Genomic DNA, 25,093 nt, shown 5'->3' with positions numbered 1-25,093 from the left:
TTGTGTCATTCTTTCTTGTTCTTGTGTACTTCTTTTTTGTTCCTCTTCATAATGAGCTGTACAATCACCTTCCCATCTTCTAAGAAGAATCTATGTTTTAGCAATGGTCGAGTTCTTATGAGTGCAAAGTTCTTACCAGAACAAGTAACTCCCCACTCATTCTATGGATTGCAACAAGCAATAGTAAATATTGGGCCCGAGGGTTGCATGTCCCTCTAGAGGCAACCTCTAATCATGAGTGCAAAGTTCTTACCAGAACAAGTAACTCCCCACTCATTCTATGGATTGCAAGCAATAGTAAATATTGGGCCCGAGGGTTGCATGTCCCTCTAGAGGCAACCTCTAATCATGAGGGGAAGGAGTTCTATATACTTGAGGACTCCCTTTTAGCCAATTACTTTGCAATAGTTGATGCTTCGTTAAACTCAAACCCACAACCAATAGCCATCTTAGATAGCCCGCCTAGAGAACTTCTAACTCAGTCTAATGTGATAAATTTTATCAGCCCCTTACAAGGTAACAAAAACCGATGCATCAGTCTCATCCACTATTTACAAGAGGAGATGGTAAGAGCATTTTGGAATACCTTTGGAGCATGAAGAAGGGAAACACATTAACAAAGATTTTGTTGAATGTCGAAGAGGTTAGTAAGGTCGTGGAGATTCCTAGGCAATATAATGGTGATATTACATTTGAGTTCCCACCAACCATGGGAACATGTTCAAGAATGGACTCCATGGAGCATAAGTATGATCCCCCCACTGGTGGTCAAAGCTGTAAACCTCTAACATTGCCTTCCTTGGAGTGTGTTGGAGAAGCCATTCCCTGGATGGTTTGAAGTGTGTGAATGAACTTTGCCCACGTTTAAAGAACCACAAGGTGTCAAATACATCACATTTTACTGGAAGCATGCTAAAGGCACCGACCCACTAGAGAGGAGTGCAGCAATGCATCTGCAAAGCTCCTTTGCCATTACTGCTCAGTGGTGCTGGCAATGTGCATTGCTACATATATTATGTGATTACCTCTGACGAGACGATGAGTCGATTAATGGTACACACCAGTTTCCATCAACACAATGTATAGGCAGGCACATCAAAGGCACTAACTGATAAGACAAAAGCAAATGGTGTCCAGGGTGCTAGGAGTAGATCACAATGCCGAGGCAAGAAAGATACAAATGTGTGTTTCTAGGGTGCTAGGAGTAGATACAATGCCGAGGCATCGCTAGTGCAAGAAGGTGGTTCGTCACATTTCATTGGGGAACAATAGTTTATCAACATTGCAGAGGAGATGGGACCACTGGTGGAAGATAGTTGGTATGCTAATTTGGTTGGGTAATTATTTTTTATAAAAGAGTTATTAAAATATAGATAAGTAAAGTGTGAAATTTAAACAATTTGATTTTTAGGTTTCAGAGGTCAGACCTTCAAAGGAGAGCTTTGGCTTGGATGCACTTTTAAAGCTGAAGTGAGAGTGCACTTACGACTTCTTCCACGGAAGCAGGTTCCCGAGACAAGGGTCCTTGAGTGAGAAGTGCTTTGTTTTCAAGATGTCCACCATTGGACCCGCTTAAAGGTTGGATTTGGTGAATCGAATGCATAAGACCAGCTCCTCTAGCGAGTTGCGACATGCGTGGATACAGTTTGACCACACCCGACAAACATCAAATTGGGTGACCATGGCTTGTCATGTGTATGATCCAAGGTTGCATATTACGAATGTAGAGTATAAAAGTAGTCAAAGCTGGTCAAGTGTGATACATCATAAATGACTAGAGTTTTCATGTAGCATGCAAGATCTTCTATAACAATTGCATCATGTGAAATGAAAGAGGAGGATATGGAGGCCCAATGTCTGTTTTGGGAATGCATTAATGAAGTGATGGCAAATCATGGTTGTGAAAGGGTAGATGTTTCATGGCAGATGAGGCTCAGGCTAACTGGAATGTAGTTCGACATGTGTTAAATGGTGAGACAAATAACTTCCTAATAGATTGGGAGAGGTCTTGCCTGTTTCATTGCGTTACATCTCAAGGAGAGCACAAAGCAATGTGCGAGAAGTGGCTCATGGCTCTTACCAGTGAAGTTGCATTAGTGGAGGCTTGATTGGTATGTGAATGGTGGCGCAATGGTCATGTGATGGAAAGAAATATGTCAGCAACTCTTAGTTGAGCTAGTGGGAGGAGTGCATAGCACATTGGGATTCAGTCATGACAATAACAGAGAGAAGTAATGATGATCCAAATACCCTAAGAACAAACCTAGCAGAAAGCAAGCATGGAAGTTAGTTTATAGGGGAAGGATATAGATGCAGGTTGACAATGCATGTACTACCGATTTGGCAAATGCAATTTTGCAAAGCATTAAGGCAGTTTGTTACTCTCAAGGCACATAGGGAGAGGACTAAGCTTGGAGAAACTAAAAGAACGGTTGTCTACAAGCCCAGCCCAAGTGGTTCGAATAGTTAATCAGGCAATTGAAGGAACACCCATGTATAAGGCGCCTACCTCTCTCACCAATGACAAAGAAAGTGCATGTCATAAGAGACTAACTGCTATGCTCATTGATATTGATGATGAGGCCACGTATCGATCAGAGTATAATGCACATGTACGAGACCACAAGTATGTTGGGAGGCCATGGAAGATCATTTTTAAGGAGCATGATACAAGTAGTACTCCAAAAAGACTAGAGAAAGTCACAAAGTGCAGTGTCATTGAGCTTAAGGTGAACGAAGCAATGTGGGAAATCCTAAAGACATGCATTGGAAGCAAGGTCATATGCAGCAGAACGCCTCGTGGGGGTAAGAGGTGTGGGCAACACATAGCCGAATCTGTGAAGGGTGTGTCTGCAGCAGCACCATCTTTTGAAGGTTATTTCCAGCACCCTAATAGTCTCATTAGACAATGGATGTGGTTCTGCCCTAACCACATGCTTCATTGCTATATTGTGGACACCAACATAGACCCAAAGCCCAATCCACCACCCAAGATATTGTCAGTTTGCTATAGGAACTAATCTCATAGACGAGGAGGTATATTCATTATTGGAAGGTGGATACTAGGTGGAGAGAGCAAGATGTTATGCCCACCCCAAGTGGAGAGCAAGATGCTATGCCCACCCCTCCGAGTAGCGATGGGGCTTTAAGGTTCTTTATAACTGCAACTTCCAAAGTACCACCATATGGGTCCACTACTAACACATAGGTTGGTGGCTTAGGTATGTGAAATTACATGAGTCAAGTACTGCTCATTGATATCAGAGGAAGTGACAAAAAAATAAAGGTCGCTTTGAAAATGAAAGCTACGGTAGTAGAAGAAGTGCAAAGAGTGGAGCACAAGTATGAAGTTTTTAAGATCGAATCGCATAGGGATGATTCACACGTGGGAAATATATGATGTGCATGTGAAAGATGAACCGTGTTGTACGTGTCCAAATTTTGTAGATAGAGAATCCAAGAAGAAGTCATACCTTGCATGCAAGCACTTATACTTCATTTATTTGTGTGTGCTAGGCTTGATCCAAAACGAGAATATGTTCATCCATCGACCTATCCTATCGGACCTTGAGCTTTACAATGCCTTGTGTCGTAGGAGAACCTACCCTAATTTAGAAAATTAAATGCATGGATTATCAGTTGACCTATAGTATTTCGAGACTTTTGTAACCTTTGTGGAAGTAACCTCATTGTAGAGGGTTCAATTGTGCAATATCTTTCTCCCCCTCCCTCCCTCCCTCTTCCCCCTCTCTCTATGGATTGTGGATTTTCAAGCATGTATGGCATTGTAGAATGTGGTCATGTATTGATGAATGGTATTCACATTACGAGCATTCATCGGTTCGAAATCTTACGAAAATGAGAGGGGAACGACGAGCTAGAGAGAGAAGAGAGAGTGTCAAGGTGCACCACAAAATACACAAACCCTTATTTGAAATTGCATGTATTAAAAAAACTCGCTCTTCTCCAAAAAGTACAAAAGATGCCTTTATTATTGTGGTGTAGAAACTCGAGGAAAGATGCCTTTATTATTGACATTAAAAAAGACAAAATGTGTTTTTTATTTTGTTTGTTGTAAAGTAGAGTACACCTCTCCCACCACTATAAATAGAGAGAGAAGCTCCAAAGCACTTTGTTAATCACCATTGCCACCAAGTCTTGTTAATAGAGTACACCACCCTAAACCCTCCTTTGTATTGTTTATGATGGCCTCATCATAAACAATATTTGATGGCCTCATCAAATATTAGCATTGAAGTTGTTGCTGCACGTATCCAGAGGGAGACCACCAATGTGGAGGTTAAGCAGAAGACCATAGATGGTGAACAAGCATGGAAAGGTCTCATACCCTTTCCATTTCATGGTAATGATGATGCTATTTCTCAAGTGAAGGCCAAAGTGGCAGGCTTAATTGTGATATGGCGAGCCCATGCTTTTATTGATGAATGGTCTAAGTGTGTCTTGATAGAGGAAGTGTGGAAGGGTACAAACGCCATTCTCTTACTTTGTGCCTTTACCCCGAACGACAAGAGGCCCATAGTAGTAAAGATGATGGTTTTCACATTTATGTATTTGGAAGTTGTACGTGAATGAACTTGGTTTTATTTTCGGTTTGAAGCAATAACCTCGATGTAGAGGATGTGATGTTATCATGTTTTTCAATTTTCACTCCCTCTTGCTCTTTCTCACCCTCTCTCTCTCCCTCAAATAATTATGTCATGAAACTCTCTTCGTCCCTCTCTCTCTTGCTGGAGGGGGATGGGTATCTTTTGGAATTCGCTAACCTGATTCCCAAAAAGCACTCACTAGAAAATGCTCACCATAAAAAATCCCCCCATAATATATAAGACTATATACCTATACCCTGCAATATGCCCACAAAGAATCATTAGAATTTTACCTCAAATTTTGATGTTCCTTAAAAAGATGTTGCTCATTGTCCCATTTATTCCTCCACCACGAGTTCTTGAAACTCCTTTAGGAAGAGCTCTCTCCTTTGAATATGTAAGGGAACATGTTTTATGCTCCTATTCAACCATGTGAAACTCATGGGCTATCAATATAACCTTCCCTTGAGGTTCTTCCTTTAATGCATTTAGCTTCAAAGACCTAAACATTATGAATAATAAAATAATAATGATGCATGAAACAATACATATCACATCAAGAAGGATGGTAAGGGCTAGCTATTATCTTATAAAGAGGGTTAAGCTATCATGATGTTTCAACCGTTCTAGAAGCCAATTTTAAAAAGATTCTTGGCTAAGTAATCCTAGGAGGATTTACAATTGTGTTTAAATGTTTATATCTTGAAAGATTGAAATTGTGTCTAAATATGTATAGCTTGAATGATTGAAACTAGGTTGAAGTGAATGTCTAAATGTGTATACCTTGAATGATTGAAACTAGATGAGTTAAAGTGAATGTCTAAATGTGTACACCTTGAATGATTGAAACTAGATCGGTTGAAGTGAATGTCCTAGTTGAAGTGAATGTCTAAATGTGTACACCTTGAATGATTGAAACTAGATCGGTTGAAGTGAATGTCCTATTTCCAAAATAACTTCTGTGTTGATTTCTATCAATTCTATAAAATTCAATATGATGCTTATGCCTAGCATCCATGTAGCTATGGTTATTTCTAAGGTGCACTTCACAAAAAGTACGAAGAGCTACATTTGTCTTGCTAATTGTGTGGCTTTTAGTGAGTCATGGGGAAGGTTGAGTTTAATCACTCTTGGGATAGGTGCATGCTAATGACAAAGTTAGTTATAAGGTTTAAGGGGGGAGTTATTGTGCTTTTGTAACAACACCTATAATATAATAACTTGCTTTAAATTTAATCAATCACAATTGGTTTGGGATTTGAGTGTAACATTTTTGCCTAAACATGAAATTTGGATGGTCCACTCTAGCAAAAACATGCCGCCATATGCAATTACATTGAAAAGTACAAATCCAACCTCACACATGTACATGTGATTGTGAGCATGATTTTGGGATTGTCTTTGAGTGGGAAAAATCTTTGCATGAAAGTGGGGTTTTTGGTGGAACCCTATTTATTAGAAGAGCTAAACCAAGAAGTTGATATTTACAAAGATTATGTTAATTTATGTGCATTTCTATGTGGTGGTGTTGTATCAAGAAACATATATAAGACTTTTAAGTAAAGAAGTTATACCTTTTTTGTGAATTGAAGGATGAGCACTCAAAAGATGTAACAACGAGGTACAATGACAATAAAATTTGTGCACTTGTATTTCTTACTTGAATTTGGTTCCTAGGTCAATGGGTAATGCCATCCCATTGAGGTACACTCATCTATTTGGATTGATAGTCTTCCTTTACACGCTTATTCTTTGAGGTTGTGTGAACGACTCTAAAGCTTACCATTGAAAAACAATTCATAAAATTAGTGCCAATTCTTACGATCAAATTTATTTATAAACATCATCACCATGAGTACTAAATTTGTGTTCTATCCTTTATATAGTTAAAAGAAGATGACCCACTCTAACTTGAACAGTCACACAGACGTCGTTAGTGCATGGAATTATCAAGGATTGTCTACATAGAATGAATTTGTACATGAGCTAACAATGTGCATCATTCTTGGATTCTAAAAACATGCTTCACAACACAAACAAAGCCACATCTACAAGAGCTACAAGTGTACATTTGTGGATATGAGAGCATGCTTGTTTAAGAGGGTTATGCTTTAAAAAAGGGGAACTTTTTTTCTGATCAGGGTGCTTTGGTCCGAGTGGCGATGCCCTCGACTTGTGGTCCTGTGGATGTACGGGTCTCGTTCCACCCGGCACTAAATATAATATAATAATAGTGACTTTTTTATTTAAACATAATTGTCATTTTGACTAGTAAAGTACAATAATATTTAAATAAGTAAACTCTAAAAAGCCCAACCCCCCCCCATCCATTAAACATAATATACTGTCTTTGTGTGAATGGAAACAAGCATCATTTACTTCATATTTTTTTTGGTAGACCTATTTAGCGCAAGGAGCAGCGTGGCCGCACACAGCGAGAGGGAGGGAGAGAGAACTCTACCCCCTGGGACACACAGGTAACATTCTGTCGGCTTTCGATAGATTATTCTGACAACCTTAGGTTTTGCCTGGCTCTTGTCGTAAGAACATAACTGGGCTCGAGGTCATAGAACTCATCATACACAACACAGCAGCGGCAGTTGCCTGCAAGATCCGCTACAGTAGAAGAAGCGAGACTTTCTGCGAAGCATGCCATCAGCGTGGTCAGATAATTTGGCAGCTGATCATGTAGCTGCCAACAACAGTAGCACTAGTAGCAACGACAACAATAGCAATACCATCAACAACAACACCAGTGGAACTCGCCCAGCCCGGTCTTCATACGTGCCGCCTCATCTGAGAAGGCCTCAAGGGGCTGTACAGAGCCCTTCTTCTGACCTGAAACCCTCTCCTGAGCCTGTTGCGGCAGGCGTGTTAGGATCCACTGGTCCAAGGCCAAGTGGAGGAGCATGGGGTGGAGGCAGTAGGGGTTATCATGGTAGTGCCGGGGGACGCTCTGCATCTAGCAGCGGGGCCAGTGCCGGCGGCGGTGGTGGTGGTGGTGGTGGTGGCTGGGCTGGTGGTAGCAGCAGCTGGGCTGGAAGGTCCAGTTGGGGTGGAGGTAGGAATAAGGAGGCTAATCCTTTTGCAGACGACGATGCCTCTGACGAAAAACTCTTTGAGCAAGAGAACACAGGGATCAATTTTGATGCATATGAAGATATACCAGTTGAAACCAGCGGAGAGAATGTTCCTCCAGCTGTGAATACCTTTGCAGAAATCGATCTGGGGCCAGTTCTGAATGAAAACATTAGGAGGTGCAAGTACGTGAAACCAACCCCTGTACAAAGGCACGCCATCCCCATATCTATGGGGGGAAGGGACTTGATGGCATGTGCTCAAACTGGTTCAGGGAAAACAGCAGCATTTTGTTTTCCTATTATAGCAGGCATTTTGAATGGCCCTCCCCCAAATACCAGGCCTCCCCGAGGGAGTCGGACAGCTTTTCCTCTTGCTCTCATTCTCTCACCAACTCGAGAACTCTCAATGCAGGTATATTGTCATGTCAATTTTCAGTATCGTCATTTTTTATTTTTTAGCTCTTTCACTCAGGAGGTTCTTTTTTTTAACTTTGTGAACATGATTGGCCGGGTCCAGATTCATGAGGAGGCAAAAAAATTTTCTTATCAAACTGGCTTAAGGGTAGTTGTGGCATATGGCGGTGCACCAATTAATCAGCAGGTAGCAATCCTTTGCTTTGAAGCTTTGAAACTTATGGCCTATAGCAAAGTTTTGTCATAATTTTACTTAAAATTTGCCAGCACTTGTCCATTAACGTGTAGCCTGGTGGTAGACGGATCGGACTCATGGAGCATTAGCCTGGTTTTAGAATCCTGCTGGATGCCTACAACTAAATATCTAAAAAATAAAATTGCAAGCACTTTTTGCACTGTATGGAACAAATATCTCTCCTTTATCCCTGTCTATATTGTTTTCTTCTTTCCCTGGATGGGGTTTTACACTGCTGATCATATCCGTGATGCTAACAACGAGTATATGGTAATTCTGTCATAGCATGGGGTGGTCTGATGATAGGACACTTGGCTCCAGATACTCATCCCATGTATGGAAGTTGAAAGTGCATTGAATGCTAGGATTTTTCCGTGGGCTGATTTTCCTGCTTCCTACTGTCACGGTTGCTTTCTTACTTGTTATCGCAATCTTGTGTATCATCAATCAATCATAAAACTAATTATCATGCTCTCGAGTCGCCCAAACATTTGCCAATAAATTGTAATTATGCAGATTGTTGACTTGAGGGTGGCCTTGGAGCTTAAAGGATTAGAGTGGATCCTTTATAAGTTCAAAGAGCTGCTTGTGCTATACAGAACACTATGACCTACTGGACATGGTTTCATTGGTTCTCATATCTTTTATGGTTTTCCCCTTAAATTTCTGAAGCTGCAACTGCAAATAGCCTTGCAGTCAACTTCACTATCATTTAAAATCAAATTTAATAGTTCTGCCTCGCAGCTAACTCCCATTTACTTAAAAAAAATCTTATAAACAGATAGGGTTAGGTATCTTATATAAAATGGCATTTCAAATGTAACAGGTTTGGCATGTCAATTCTTGCTTATTGCTGATACTTTTGGCACATGTATGGACTTCCTCTGGATATTTATTTTGTGTTATACTGCTGACCAACGCAACCACCTTGCTACACACATACACTTGGTGGCAAATGGTCCTCCCTGTAGGGTTGCTTTTTGTAACCCCCCTTCACCATATGCAGCTGCCTTGCTACAGACGTGTGACGAATAATCTTTCTTGCGACTTTGCTGCTTTGCAATTCATGCTTGCTTCCAACAATTCATAGACATGCACATGCGTTGCTCTCATTGGTGGGTCTTCTCTCTGGTGCTACTGCTGTTGTCCAGCCCATGTAGGCTGTCATATAACTGCTCACCAGGAACTTGCTTGCTTGACTTTAATTGTTAATGTTGAAAACAACCCCACAGATGGACTTGCTGCCACGACCACCCCTCACCTGTACACATGTATGCCCTTGCCCACACCAATGATGGGTGCCGTCCTTCCTATGCAGTCTGTAGTGATTGGCATGCTGCTTGCATGCATTGCTGACTCCACATGCATGAGCTCTTGTAGATTCACATCTGGCCCAACTGCTGTGCACATGCCCTGGCTGCCATTCTACAGCCCTGCAAAAGCTTTCCAGGTGTGCTCTCACACTTTATCATATTGCGCAAATAAAACATAAACATATTATTGTTAAATATGGAGTCAACCTTTACGTTTCCCTCAAGTAAGCAGCCCAATCATGTATAGCGAGTTTGGCAAATAAATCCACAGGATCCAAGGTTTGTCTTCTCCTTTCTTCACTTTAGTACCTGCCGCACTTGCAAGTCTAGATAAATGTAATGGAGTCATGTTACTGCCTGTGACAATAAAAGGTTGCAACTTTGTGTTAATTGCTCTATTGTGTGACTTCGCTAATTGTAATTGTGTCTTTGTTTAGACTTTTGGAGCATTTTTTGAGATTGAGCATTTCCAAGTGAGAAGGATTTTGTTGTCTTTTGTTGTGTTCTGATGGTAGCCATTTCTTAGCAGTGTTGTTGGACCTTTTTTTCAGCTACGAGAAATGGACAGAGGGGTTGATATTCTAGTTGCAACCCCCGGACGCTTAGCAGACCTGCTAGAAAGGGCTAGAGTGTCTCTATCTCAAGTGAAATATCTGGCTTTGGATGAAGCTGATCGGATGCTTGACATGGGCTTTGAACCACAAATACGCAAGATTGTGGAGCAAATGGACATGCCTCGAGCAGGGGAAAGGCAGACCATGCTATTTAGTGCTACTTTTCCAAGGGAAATACAGGTTCATTTCTTATACTCCTATTTTTTTTAAAAGAGGTTGACACATTTTTGTAATTTATTTAGGGCCTTTGGTGTAGAGGGCACTTTTGGGTTCTTATATTTTTGGCCATTATTTCTACCACACACTCACACATTGGCATTTGTATGCACGTGCATTCGTGTTTGTGCTTGCATGCAAGGTGAGCCCACATGTAGAGAGTATTTTTTTCAAAAATGTCTTACAGAAGAATGTAAGGAACTATGAGCTCATGGGAGTCCATCATTATATTTGTAGACATATATCACATGACTAGAGATCTAGAGTGTGCGCATGAGTGAAGTGTAGCCTCTAGATACAACCATGTATTCTCTGGACATGGTCACGAGGAATAAATATTTATGGATGAAGGATATACCAGCAGAGAGTAGCATATGGACACTAGATCATGGCTGCCTGTCTCAAGTTAATGCTCAGTGGATGCTTGGAGTTGGAAGTGGGACGTGCAGTGGCTATCACTTGAACATCATCATCTGTCCTTATTCTAGTAGGTGGCCATGGATCTATTCTGAAAAGTCTGTAATGGGCTCACAAATGACTTAATAAGGTGGTTACATGCACTGCATAAGCTTGAGTGATAAGGTGTGCAGCAGAGTCTTTCAGTGGGTAACTTTTAATTTATTTGGAAGAGAAGAGGGAGAGTGCATCGGCACAGTAATGTGTCCCAATAACCCATTGAAGGCCCCTACCTTTCGGTGTATCTACATTATTACTAAAGTTGAAATAGTCAATAGATAGGACCTCGCCTGTGTTGAATGGAGAGACTGACCCAATATGTGTAAATCATCTTCTTCTTTGCTGAACTGTGTGTTGCCTGAATTCTGGGCTGAATAAGAGGTGGAATTTGGGAATTACACACCCGAGCAGGATCTTGACACGAGCAGGCTGCTTTCTGAGCTGTGGAGATCCGGAAGAGTCAAGACGTTCTGTAGGTGGTACATTCCGACAGGCGTGTCAGGCCTTAGCAGACTTGGAGGGTTCAGACGTGGGCTAAGGGTGCTAGCAGGATGAGGCTAATAGCTTATAATTAATAGCGTAGGGCTGATAATGCCTAAAAGCTTATAAATAAAGCAAGGGCCAATTATAGCCAGGTTATTGCTATACAAGTGACCTTGGGGGCACTTATGAGTTATTGAGGTATCCACGCCATGGATAGGAGGGCTACTAGGGGTGTGCAAGACCTTATGGCCACAGAGCTACAAGGTGGGTGGTTCGGCCTTGTGGTAAGGTTTGGGCCATCGATACCAAGTAGGCTCGTGGCATTCAAAAGCCTGGAAGACTTTATGGTTGGGTGGTGAGTTGCTCACTACAATCTACCACGGTCATGCGATACGTATGATGTTAGGTCTATGAAACAAACCTCGTTAGGGTTTCGGTTCTAGGTGAGATGATCCTTGGGCGCGGTCTATGGAGACCTTATATTGGTATTAGAGCCATGTTATTGCTATATAAGTAACATTGGGGGCAGTTATGAGTTATCGAGGTATCCATGTGGTAGACAAGAGGGCTACGAGGGGGTACAAGACCGCATTGCCATGGAGCTGCAAGGTGGGTGATTCGGCTGGTGGTATAAGACGCAAGGTTGGGGCCATCGATACCAAGTAGGCTCGCGGCAATCCGGCTTGAGGCTCGGGGGTGAGTTTGGAGGACTCTATAGTTGGGCGATGAGTTTCTAGCCATCATCTATTGTGGTCATGCAATGCGTACGATGTCAGGTCTATGAAACCTCGTTAGGGTTTCAGTTTTTGGGTGTGGTCTATGGAGACCTTGTCGTAGGGCTGCCCAGTAATGAATTGAGCAGGCTGTTTGCAATCGCAAGCTCTTTGTTGTTGTTTCGGATGATTTGTGCTGATAATGGGCTGCCCCTGTGATGATTAGTTGATGCTAGATGCTTGTTTCGATTGATGGATTATTGGATTTTGGATGCCTGAAGTGGAGAGAGGAAGGGCCTATTTACAGAGCAATTTGCGTCCAAAAATATTGCCCGGCTTGCCCGACTTGATGAGATGTGTTTGGCTGCGTACTTGGCCTGTCTTAACTATTCGTTAGCCAACACTTGGCCTAATAAAGCGCTTGGACAATTCGCCACACTTCAAATTTAGTGGGTCACGACATTGTGCAGGACTTCGCACTAGTACACTGTTCGGGGCTTTGCATTGGCTACTTACTGATCTTCCTTGGCCTACCCTGATGGCGATTGGTAACTTGTTCTCGGACTAGGGCTCACAGAAGTGATAGATGTACATCTCTAACTCAATCTTGCATTAATAGTACAGATATGTCTATGAGCCTTTGTAGCGCATTTATAGTACACGGCTCGGTTTGGCCCTTTGGCATCAATGTATAGATATGTCTATGGGCCACCACACTTGAGTACATAGTACATGGAAGGAAAGCTGATTGTAGATCTTTGTTTGTTGATCAATCTGTGGATGAAGAGCATTGGAAAAATATTACTTAGTACCAAAATTGTCATGCCAAAAATGATTAGTAAACTTAGTGTCCACACCTAACACACGGTTAGCTTTGGCCCTTTGTTGGCATTAATGGTATAGATATGTCGTCGGTTTTATAAAGCATGTTCTTTTGGACTAACCTTATACAAACCTGCACCTACTCTTGGGCATTGATGACGTGAGTAGGGATGTCATAGCTTATTGTCCACGCTATGCAAGATAGAGTTGATGAACCTACACTTCATGTTCGGATAGACATTGGAGTTAATGGTTGCACTTTTGACTCGAAGTCTTTTTTTAAAAAGTTTAGCTTAATGTTTGGTTTTGGCTACTTCCCCTAGTGCTAGACTTCATTGTTGGGGTAAAGGCGTTATGCCCACCCTTATAGTGTGTACAAGCCCATAAGTTATAGTACATAGTACACTTAGTACTTTTAATGTACTAAGTGCACTATGTGTACTAGTGCAATATACATGTGTGATAGGGGAGTCACACACTCATGCTTTTTCATGAGTTGACTTATCCCCACAACTCTCTCTCTCTCTCCCTTGCTTCTCTGTGTATGTCTCCCATGAATGATCTCTAAACCCTAATTTAGGTTTCTCCCCATCAACTGGTATCAGAGCTCGGTGCCCGTCGAATCTCTGTGCAAGCAGGCTTGCTCGTGTGAATGTGGTGAGGCGCCTACATCAACTGGTCGTGCTGAATTCTGGTCGCCTTTCTCTTCCCTGTCCAAAGCAAGCAGCATGTCGACCTCAAACGTGTAGAAGGCGCACTAAGCAACAAGCGATTGACTTCAGGCGTGTGAGGCGAGTCAGCGCACAGCAAGGCGCTAGTCGCTAGTCGGCTGGCTACTAGGCGTGAGCAAATCACTCAAACACGGCAACTTTGAGTCGGCGACAACAGTCGCACGTCGTGTTAGCGTTGGTAGCCACAAAAAGCGTAGGCGCCAAAGGAAACGTCAATCTACGCCAAGCGTTTTGCAAAGATCTTGTATGCCTTCTTGCGCGCATCTGCGCGAGCATTGGGTCGTAGAGACATGGCTATGGCGGAAGATACAGGGCGCACAACAGCTACGCAAAAGGCAGGCGAGAGACCGGCTTCGTGTCTTTGAGTGTGAATGCATAGCCTGGGTCACCTTGAGTCGTGTTGGCCAGCAACATTGCTCTGTCAAATGAACACGCCTCATAAGCTTTCAAGCTATGGAGGCGGTGCACGTTGTGATTCAAGTACAAGCCCTCTGATAAATCTGAGAGCTGGCCAGAATTGAAATGGGTTTGTCACAGGAAAAGCGAGTCCCTTATCTGCATCAGTTTTCTGCAGAATAGCACCAAATCATCAACCTGCAAATCAGAGAAATTCAGAAATTTCAGAGGTATTTGCCTTCAATTTTTTGCGAATTTTTTATCAATTAAATCAATTGAGCAGGTACAGGTGCCCAATTGCTCAATTTTTGAGCAAAATTGGCAAAATTGGGTGACATTGGTCACAATCAGGATAAATTTGCAGGAAATTGGTCAAATCAGGATCAATTTGCAGGAAATTGGATGTCGAAATTTGGGGCTTTTGATGTAATTGTGCAATTAAGCACTCATACATGCTGTATGATGTGAAAAATCGCACATTTGGGCAAAATCGCAGCAAATTGCAGCATATTGCAGTGCAAATCAAGGGGCTTTTGTGCCGATTGAGTTGATTTGCATGCAGGCAATCGCATTTGATGCTGTGGTTAATGTGCTGATGCCTTACAAGCACTCAATGTGCCTGTAAATCAAGGGGCTTTCATGTATTTGATGTATATGTGGCCAGGGGGAAGCATCGTGAACACTCTGGATGCCTTCAAGTGCGTCAATGTACCAAGTTTGTATGCTTGTTGAGCTTGGCAAAGCAGCAGGCAAAGAATTTATGCCTTGAATCCTCAAAAATCAGCTTGCAGTCAAGGGGCTTTTGCCCAATTTCTGTTCGGGACTGTTGTATGCAGTATACAGGACTGTAAAAGTCTGATTTTCACTCATTTGGACAGCCAGGAGAGCATTTATTGCTACTGTACCTGCTGGTACAGATTTGGTACAGATTTGTACATGTTTTGGCATGGCTGTACACTATTTTGAGTGATCAAAAGGTTCAAATTCAGCTGCTGAAATTGCCGGTACAGGTTTGGTACATCATTTGTAAGCACTTGGTACTGTTGTACAGTACTTCGGAAGGGCAAAAGAGCACATTTAAGGTGCTGTCCAAAATCTGCAGCAACCAGATTTTGGTGTTTTCATCACAAAAAGTGGGAGAAAAGTTGCATTCTTGCTTCCGCAGTGGGAGATAAAGCTTGGGAGAACATTTGTGAGCACTTTGTGTGCTTTGGGTGCAGTGTTTGCACATCTTGGGTGCAGTGTTTGCACATTTGCAGGGAGTCAGGCATTGACAGGTTGCATTTTGCTATGGCAACCACAGGTGAGAGCTCTTCATTGCTTCACATCAAGAAGCTTGAAGGCTCGCAGAATTATGATATTTGGCAAACCCAGTGCTACAATGTGTTGCTTCAGAAAAAGCAGCACAAGCCTATCAAAGAAAGGGGTGTGATGCCCGCTTCTCTTACAGCTGAAGAGTGGGAAGATATGGATGAGCTGGCAAGATCTACTATCATGTTGTCTGTGTCAGACTCATTACTTTTCAGCATTCGTGAAGAGAAGACAGCTTGGGGAATGTGGCAGAGATTGCAGGACTTGTATGCCCAACAAAGTGCCTCAAGCAAAGTGTATTGGTTGAAGAAACTCATAGGTCTTCAGATGAAGGAAGGGGCGTCTATGACAGCCCATTTAAATGAGTTTAATGGTATTGTCAGCCAGGTCATCAATCAAAAGTTGGCAATGGACGATGAGTTCAAAGCCACTTTTTTGTTATGCACTTTGCCAGAGAGTTGGGACACATTCAGGACAGCCACTAGCAATTCGAATGCTATGCTGTCATATGCAGATGTTGAGGGTGCTCTTCTTCAAGAAGAGATGAACAGGAAGAACAACTCTGTTGGAAAGTCCAATGCAATGAATGCACGTGGGAGATCCCAGCAAAGGGGTAAAAGCCAAGAAAGGGGAAGGAGCAAGTCTCGCTCCAAAAAGGATTTGGAATGCCATTATTGTGGCAAGAAGGGACACATTAAAAAGCAATGCTACAAATGGAAAAATGATCAAAAGGAAAAGGGAAAAGGCAAAGACAAAGAGAAGGATGAAGCCAAAGATGTAAAGCCAAAGGGCAAAAGTGGAGTCAAGATCGAAGAAATCAATGTGTCACATGCAGGTGGCAGTGAGGATGAGGTCCTCTTTACGTCTTCACTTGATGCCCATTCACTTCTTACAGGTGGTCATGGTATGCACTCATGGATCATTGATTCAGGTGCCTCCTTTCATGTCACAGGTTGCAGAGACTTGTTTGTCAGGTACACTGCTGGCAATGAAGGAGTGGTTTATTTGGGTGATAACCATGCATGCAAAATTCTTGGCAGAGGTGATGTGAGGCTTGTATTTTCAGATGGCTCACAGCTTATGCTCCATGATGTCAGGCATGTGCCTGAGATCAAGAAGAATCTGCTTTCTACTGGACAGCTTGATGATGCTGATTATGTCACCACATTTGGTAGTGGAAAGTGGAAGATTAGTAAGGGCTCACTGGTTGTTGCCAGAGGCTCTAAGGTGGACACTCTTTACTTTATGCATGCAGGTGTTTGTCACCATGCTAATGTAAATGCAACCGAGCTGCCGGAAATTTCTATGTGGCATAGCCGGTTGGGACACATGAGTGTCAAGGGAATGGAGCAATTGTCTCGTTTGGGTTACTTGCCTTCTCTAAAGTTTTCAAGTTTTCAGTTTTGTGAGCATTGTATATATGGTAGGCAACTACAGTGCCCCCACAAGAAAGCTCTTGGACAGAAAGATGCTCAGTTAGAGCTTGTGCATACAGATGTATGTGAGATGCCTCAGCTTTCTTTGGGAGGGGCAAAATACTTTGTGTCTTTTATTGATGATGCCACACGCAAGGTGTGGGTCTATCCTCTTCGCTTGAAGAGTGATACATTCTCAGTGTTTGAGAAGTTTGTTGCTCTTGTTGAGAATCAAACTGGCAAAACACTGAAGGCTTTGCGTTCCGACAATGGTGGAGAGTATATGTCCAAACAGTTTCAGGACTTTTGTGATGCTAAAGGCATCAAGAGGGAGCTCTCTACTCCTTATGATCCTCCACAAAACGGGACAGCAGAGAGGATGAACAGGACCATTCAGGAGAAGGTCCGTTCTATGTTGTCACATGCTGCATTACCTCATGGTTTTTGGGCTGAAGCTGTTATGACAGCCGTTCACCTTATAAACAGGTCACCTAACACGAGGCTTGGTGGGAAAGTGCCAGAAGAAGTATGGACAGGGAAGCCTCCGTCATACAAGCACTTGAGAGTGTTTGGTTGCGTTGCGTACGTGCACATACGCAGGGAAATGCGCACCAAACTTGATCCCAAGTCTCATAAATGCATATTCCTAGGATATGGTGACAGAGGTGAAATGGGGTATAGACTTTGGGATCCCATGAATAAAAAGATCATACGCAGCAATGATGTCATTTTTGATGAAACATGCATGTATAAGGAGCCTGCAAGGCAACAGGAGCCTGGCAGAGTCATCTTTGATGATGATGGACATCATGGACAACAACAAAGGGCTGTAAATCAGCCATTACAGCAGGAAAACCAGCCCTTAAATGGTGCTGAAAATGGTCCAAATGGACAGCCAGAGATGGCAGAAGATATCCCTATGGATATACCACAGTTAGAGGATATACCGGGCATGATTTTTCAGCCTTATGGCATGGAACAGGAGCCACCAATGGGTGATATGCAGGCTGGACAGCAACCTGCAAATGATGGTCATTGGGTACGGAGGTCCACTAGACCCTCCAGAGCCCCTGACAGGTTTGTTCCAGGGGTTGACTATTTGATGCTTACTGACTGTGGGGAGCCCTCATGTTATAAAGAGGCTTTACAGAGGGCAGACAAGGCTCTATGGGAGCGTGCCATGAAGTCAGAGATGGATTCTCTGCATAAAAATGGAACTTGGAAGTTGGTGCCTTTGCCTGCAGGCAAGAAGGTTTTGCCATGCAAGTGGGTATACAGGCTCAAAGTTGCATCAGATGCTAAGCCAAGATACAAAGCCAGGTTAGTGGCTAAGGGCTTCAAGCAGGAATATGGTGTGGACTTTGATGAGATCTTCTCTCCAGTGGTCAAAATGACCACACTTAGAGCTGTGTTGGCTTTGGTTGCGCATGATGATCTGGACTTGATTCAGATGGATGTGAAGACTGCTTTTCTTCACGGTGATCTCCATGAGGAGATATATATGCAGCAGCCAGAGGGTTATGCAGTAAGTGGAAAGGAGAAGCTTGTATGCAAGCTGAAAAAGAGTCTTTATGGGCTCAAACAGGCACCAAGAGAATGGTATCATAAATTTGATACATTCATGAAATCTCAGAAATTCAGGAGAAGTGACATAGATCACTGCTTGTACACCAAGACAGCTTTGGATGGCAGTCTCTTGATTCTCATTTTGTATGTTGATGATATGTTGATTGCCGGGAAATCTCGTAAAGAGATGGATGCCTTGAAGCAGAGGCTGCATCAAACCTTTGATATGAAGGATTTGGGTGATGCAAATCACATCTTGGGTATGCGGATACTTCGGGACAGAAATCAGCATGTGTTGTATTTGTCTCAGAAGGAATACATTGGCAAAGTCTTGCAGAGGTTCAATATGGACGGGGGGAAGAAAGCTAGTACTCCTTTGCCTCCATATGTGAAACTCAGTGCTATGGACAGCCCACAGTCAGATAGAGATAGGGCTGATATGGCCAAGATTCCGTATGCTTCAGCTTGTGGCAGTCTCATGTATGCCATGGTTGCTACTAGGCCGGACATTGCATTTGCAGTGGGAGTGGTTTCTAGATACATGGCCAACCCTGGCAAGAAGCATTGGGAAGCAGTGAAAGGTGTCATGAGATACCTGAAGGGCACACAGGATTTGTGCATTTGCTTTGGCAAACAGGATGCATTAGTGCATGGTTACACGGATTCGGATTATGCCGGTCATCCAGATAACCGGAAGTCTACTACCGGTTATGTATTTACATTCACAGGAGGTGCTGTGTCATGGATATCCAGGATGCAAAAGTGCACTGCCTTATCTACTACAGAGGCCGAGTATATTGCAGCCACAGAGGCTTGCAAGGAGGCATTATGGCTATCTCGGTTAGTGGTTGATTTGGGCTATACAGGGGATATTCCATTGTTGCATTGTGACAGTCAGAGTGCCATTCAGTTGGCAAAGAACCCTGTTTTTCATGCAAAGACGAAGCATGTGGATGTAAAGTATCACTTCATCAGAGAGGTGATAGAGAACAAGCAAATTCAGCTTGTTAAGATTCACACGGATGACAACCCGGCTGATCTGTTGACCAAGAGTTTGCCTCCGGAGCGGTTTGCTCATTGCAGACACTTGATGGGCATTGGATGAGGCCAGTTTCAGCCTTGATATGGCCTTGTATATTATCATGTACATGCTGATTTTTCTTTTCCTTTACTTAAGGGCACTTTGCCTTTAAGTGGGAGGTTGTTGGGGTAAAGGCGTTATGCCCACCCTTATAGTGTGTACAAGCCCATAAGTTATAGTACATAGTACACTTAGTACTTTTAATGTACTGAGTGCACTATGTGTACTAGTGCAATATACATGTGTGATAGGGGAGTCACACACTCATGCTTTTTCATGAGTTGACTTATCCCCACAACTCTCTCTCTCTCTCCCTTGCTTCTCTGTGTATGTCTCCCATGAATGATCTCTAAACCCTAATTTAGGTTTCTCCCCATCATTCATTATGGCTGAGTCTGTCTTGTATCTCCGGATGTTTGACAGAAACTCAATATGAAAGCCTTTGTGTGAATATATGCTCTTATGTGTGTGTGTGTGTGTGTGTGTGTGTGTGTATGTGTGGAGTGCGTGTGTGAGAGCATATCTTGATACAGGGTTCTACACCCATAATTGGGCACCGATGACGTTAGTGGGGATGTCGTTTTTAGATGCATAGTATCTAGTCCATACTATGCATAATGGAGTTGATAGTTATATAGTCTTGTGGGTTGACTACCATGAGTATATAACATGCACGTTCCTAAAAGGTGAATTTGGGCATGTTCCTGGATTCATCTAGGTATATAATTCAATCGTGTCAGCGGACATGCAAATTTCAAATTGTGAATTTTTCGTTCGAGTTGCGGCCAGTTGTGCTTATTCTTTCTATCTTTACCGGTGCATTTGTCCTATCAACTATTTATTTGCTGTACTAATTCTTTCTATTTGCTACTTGCCCTAGTGCTAGACTTCATTATGGCTGAGTCTGCCTTGCATCTCCGGAGGAAACTCAGTACGAAAGCCTTTGTGTGAATATATGTGTGTGTGTGTGTGGGGAGTGCGTGTGTGAGAGCATATCTTGATACATAGTTCTACACCCACTATTGGGCACTGATGACATTAGTGGGGATGTCGTAGTATCTAGTCCATACTATGCATAATGGAGTTGATAGTTATATAGTCTTGTGGGTTGACTACCATGAGTATATAACATGCACGTTCCTAAAAGGTGAATTTGGGCATGTTCCTGGATTCATCTAGGTATATAATTCAGCCGTATTAGCAGACATGTAGATTTCACATTGTGAATTTTTCGTTCGAGTTGCGGCCAGTTGATATTGTGCTTATTCTTTCTATCTTTAGCGGTGCATTTGTCCTATCAACTACTTATTTGCTGAACTAATTCTTTCTATTTGCTACTTCCCCTAGTGCTAGACTTCATTATGGCTGAGTTTGCCCTGCATCTCCCGAAGTTTGACAGAAACTCAGTACGAAGGCCTTTGTGTGAGTATATGCTCTTATGTGTGTGTGTGTGTGTGTGGGGGGGGGGGAGTGCGTGTGTGAGAGCATATCTTGATATAGAGTTGTACACCCACTATTGGGCACTGATGACGTTAGTGGGGATGCCGTAGTATCAAGTCCATACTATGCATAATGGAGTTGATAGTTATATAGTCTTGTGGGTTGACTACCATGAGTGTATAACATGCACGTTCCTAAAAGGTGAATTTGGGCATGTTCTTGGATTCATCTAGGTATATAATGTTTGGTTTTGGCTCTTAAGTGCCTTAGGTCTAGAGTTTACGGTTCTATGTTTTGCTATTTTGTGTTGTTGTTTAGTATCTTAGCTCAAAAGGTTTAAGTTCTTATTAAGAAGAAGTGTGTGTATGCTTGTGTGTGTGTTTTTTATTTTTTATTTTTTAAAGTTTCTTTCATTCATTTTGTTTCTTGTTTTTTGTTTTGTTTTGTTTTGTTTGTTTGTTTTTGGTTTTTGTTTTTGTTTTTGTTTTTTTTGGTTAATGTCTTAATTAAAAGTCTTAGTTTGATATTATCTTTTGATTTCCTCTCCTTAGTAGCTAGGTCTGTTAGTTTATTTATTTTTGATCTTTCAAATGCTTTGTTTTTGTCTTTGTCCTTCTTCGCTATTATTTCTTTTGGAAATCTCTCAATTCGTAAGTTAAGATTTTTCTGACCTTATGATGGTAGATATGTCTATGGGCCACCACACTTGACATAGTACATGGTATATATATAGATATGTCCATGGGCCACCACATTTGACATAGTACATGGAAGGAAAGCTGATTGTAGATCTTTGTTTGCTGATTAATCTGTGGATGAAGAGCATTGGAAAAATGTAACTTAGTACCAAAATTGTCATGCCAAAATGGTTAGTAAATTTAGTGTCCATACCTAACATAATAATCCTAGGCAAGCCACATACTAGGTATAAACAATGAATGAATATTCAAGCAACATCTTGGACTTTCACTTTATGTTTGCAAGGAATCAACATAGCAAACTTATTCAATCTAAAAAAAAAGTAAAGAAAGTTATATTTCTCTTCCTTGCTTCAGGAGCAAGGTTTGAGACAGAGTCCATAGAGATCATTATAGGTCGTAAAAGTTACAAGGGTAAGGAATCCACATAACCAATGCAGACTACATAAGAAAGATATTAAATACTGCAATCCTGGAAAACTCAAAATATAGTTTTTATGTTCATCAAAGTTAAATTTTCCTTGTCCTTGAGTACGACGAAGGGGTCCTCTTCTTAAAGCCAAATTTTTTGAGATCCAAAGCTGGATTTCTCCCATGGCTAGTAAGCAAGTGGGCAACGAATGGTTCTCAAACTTGGCTTGTGCATAACTTGTGCAAGCAGTTGACTTATGAGAAAATTTTCTCCAAATGTGGGCTGGTAGGCCTTTGGCTTAACCACACTAATAGCCTTGTGAATTCCTTGGTCAAGACCGTTTTCCTTGGTTCAAAGGAAAGCTGTGCTTTGATAGCAATGTGCAAGCCTGGGGTCTTCACACACGACTATCAATGCGATTAAACACTTAAAATAAAGGCACTCATATCATCCACTTAAACCACATGCATAACTTGAGTAACTTGACACCACACTAGGACCAGAATGGATTCTCTTCCCCCCCTCCCCCCCCCTCCCTCTCTTCCCCTTGGAATTTATGTCTTATTACCAAGGAAGAGTTATTTGTTACAAGTTTGGGGGCCTCTTCAGTTCCCACACATGGGATAGGCTAGATTATCCAGATTATGTAACAATGTCCCAAAAGAAGCTTGTCTTCAATCTCCTCTCGAGTGTGTGTGTGTGTGTTGGGGAGGCGGGGTGTTAGTTTTTGGGGACAACAAAATGGAAGAAGTTATCAATGTATATGTAACAAAAGACCAGTATGCCCTTTAAAGGAATGTAACACACAAGAGTGAGGGGGAGATGTGCTGATTGGTTGTCATGGTCAACCTGCAGAGACTTGCTTCCTGCCTCCCCTACCCCTCCCCCCCCCCCCCCCCCTCCTTGCCTCTCTTCCCCTTGGAATTTATGTCTTATTACCAAGGAAGATTTTTTTGTTACAAGTTTGGGGGCCTCTTCAGTTCCCACACATGGGACAGGCCAGATTTTCCAGATTATGTAACAATGACTTAAAGAAGCTTGTCTTCAATCTCTTCTCAAGAGTGTGTGTGTGTTGGGGAGGCGGGGTGTTTGTTTTTTGGGGACAACAAAATGGGAGAAGTTATCAATGTACATGAAACAAAAGACCAGTATGCCCTTTTAAAGGAATGTAACACACAAGAGTGAGGGGGAGATGTGCTGATTGGTTGTCATGGTCAACCTGCAGAGACTTGCTGCAGATTTCCTGTCAAACTACATTTTTTTGGCTGTTGGAAGAGTGGGCTCCAGCACTGATCTTATTGTGCAAAAGGTTGAATATGTTCCTGATCCTGAAAAACGAAGCATGTTGATGGATCTCATTCATGCACAGAATGCCAATGGCATTCAAGGAGTTCAAGGAAAGGTACGTTGGACTGCTTTATTTTGTGGATGACATAATCATGTCTTTTTCTAGCAAAGGTGTTGGACTGCTTTTTTTTGGTGGACGATATAATCATGACTTTTTCTAGCAAAGGCTCGTTTGGATGCAGGCTTCTAACAATCTTCTATTGAACCTTGTTGGCTTTTTTCTTTTTTGATGGATCTGCATCGGGAACAGCAACCTTTGACTCTTGTATTTGTGGAAACCAAACGTGGAGCAGATGCTTTGGAGGATTGGTTGTGCCACATGGGATTCCCAGCTACCACAATTCACGGTGACCGCACACAACAGGTATGCCAAAGCAATTTGAAGAAAAATGTGTGCGTGTGAGTGAGTGCGTGCATCCAAATGTTGGTTCTTTTTCCTCTTTCAGGCTTTTGGGTTTTGGATACACTTGGCAAGTAACCCTTTTTGTCCTTTGGGTGCAGGAACGCGAGCATGCTTTACGGTCCTTCCGTACTGGTGTCACTCCTATTCTTGTCGCCACTGACGTTGCAGCCCGTGGCCTTGATATTCCCCATGTTGCGCATGTCATTAATTTTGATCTTCCCAATGACATTGATGATTATGTCCATCGCATTGGGAGGACTGGACGTGCTGGCAAGTCGGGGTTGGCCACTGCTTTTTTTACTGAGAACAACATGTCACTTGCAAGGCCATTGGCTGAATTGATGCAGGAGGCCAACCAAACTGTTCCTGATTGGTTGCTGAACTATGCTGCAAGAGCAAACTTTGGAAGCAGCGGGGGCAGAAATCGCAGACCAGGAGGGTCCAGATTTGGGGGCCGGGATTATCGGAGGGAAGGAGGTCGAGGTGGTGGTGGTGGCGGCTATGGAGGTGGTGGTGGCTATAGTGGCAACTATGGAGGATCTATGGGTTACAATAATTATGGTGCTGGTGCAAGCAGTGCATGGGATTGAGTTTGGCAGGCAGACAAAGCCCAGAATGATGCTTCTTTTTTGGATTCATGGCTTCTGAAGTCATGGTATCCTGCTCAGTTCTGTGCAGATGTTTTGCCCTCTTTATAAGACTGTCTTTCAATGCAGTTTTGCCAATTCTAAGCACCCATCCATAATTTTGAGTACTGGATTTACAGACATCAAAAGCATAATGGTTGAGTTACAACTCTGGCGGAAGACTGAAGACTGAAGCATAGTTTAATCTATTGAACATCACCTTAGAATCTTATATTTTGTGAATGTGATTGAGATCTCTTTTTAACTAATTGGTTTTGTCAGGTATGAATTTTGAAGAAAGGTACCTGTCTTTGAACCTATGAATGCCATATGTGTTGCGGGAATTTTTTTGCTGAGTTTTGATTTAGTGTGTCCCTTTTGGGCTGAGTCTGTGTCAAGGATGCTTGTGAAAGTGATTGTCATAGCATGAACCAGACAGCCTCTGGGCTTTGGAGGATTGTCATAGCATGAACCAATAATGCTTGAAACAGTCCGTCTCTAAAGTTAAAAACTGTGGTAGATAGTTGGTGTGCTTCTTCTGCAAAAACTTGATAATATTAGGTGCGTCCTCCAAAATTTTGATATCTCGATGGCTTACTATCTAAATTTGGGTGATTTGAGTGTGCGCGTGTGCATGCTATGCTTGGCTCTATCACACATGCTTTAGCTAGATAGCGCCGCTAACCTAGGAGGGCTGGAGATGGTAGGTAGAGT

The 25,093-nt window shown here is 42.4% G+C and overlaps 1 protein-coding gene across 1 annotated transcript; it reads left to right on the top strand.

Moving 5' to 3' along the window:
- The first annotated feature begins 6,943 nt into the window (after positions 1–6,943).
- LOC147626136 (DEAD-box ATP-dependent RNA helicase 37-like) lies at positions 6,944–24,723 on the top strand. Its single transcript, XM_086816244.1, has 6 exons — positions 6,944–8,099; positions 8,205–8,288; positions 10,201–10,443; positions 23,229–23,405; positions 23,601–23,714; positions 23,852–24,723. Exons 1-6 carry the CDS (start codon positions 7,257–7,259, stop codon positions 24,341–24,343), a joined length of 1,953 nt encoding a protein of 650 aa, XP_086672370.1. The 5' UTR covers positions 6,944–7,256; the 3' UTR covers positions 24,344–24,723.
- Positions 24,724–25,093: the final 370 nt, after the last annotated feature.

The sequence above is a fragment of the Cibotium barometz genome, chromosome 22 (genome assembly GCF_041138505.1).
Source record: "Cibotium barometz isolate CiBa-2024 chromosome 22, ASM4113850v1, whole genome shotgun sequence".
In the NCBI taxonomy this organism is placed as follows: Eukaryota; Viridiplantae; Streptophyta; class Polypodiopsida; order Cyatheales; family Cibotiaceae; genus Cibotium; species Cibotium barometz.
This window is presented reverse-complemented; position numbering and strand designations above follow the sequence as displayed.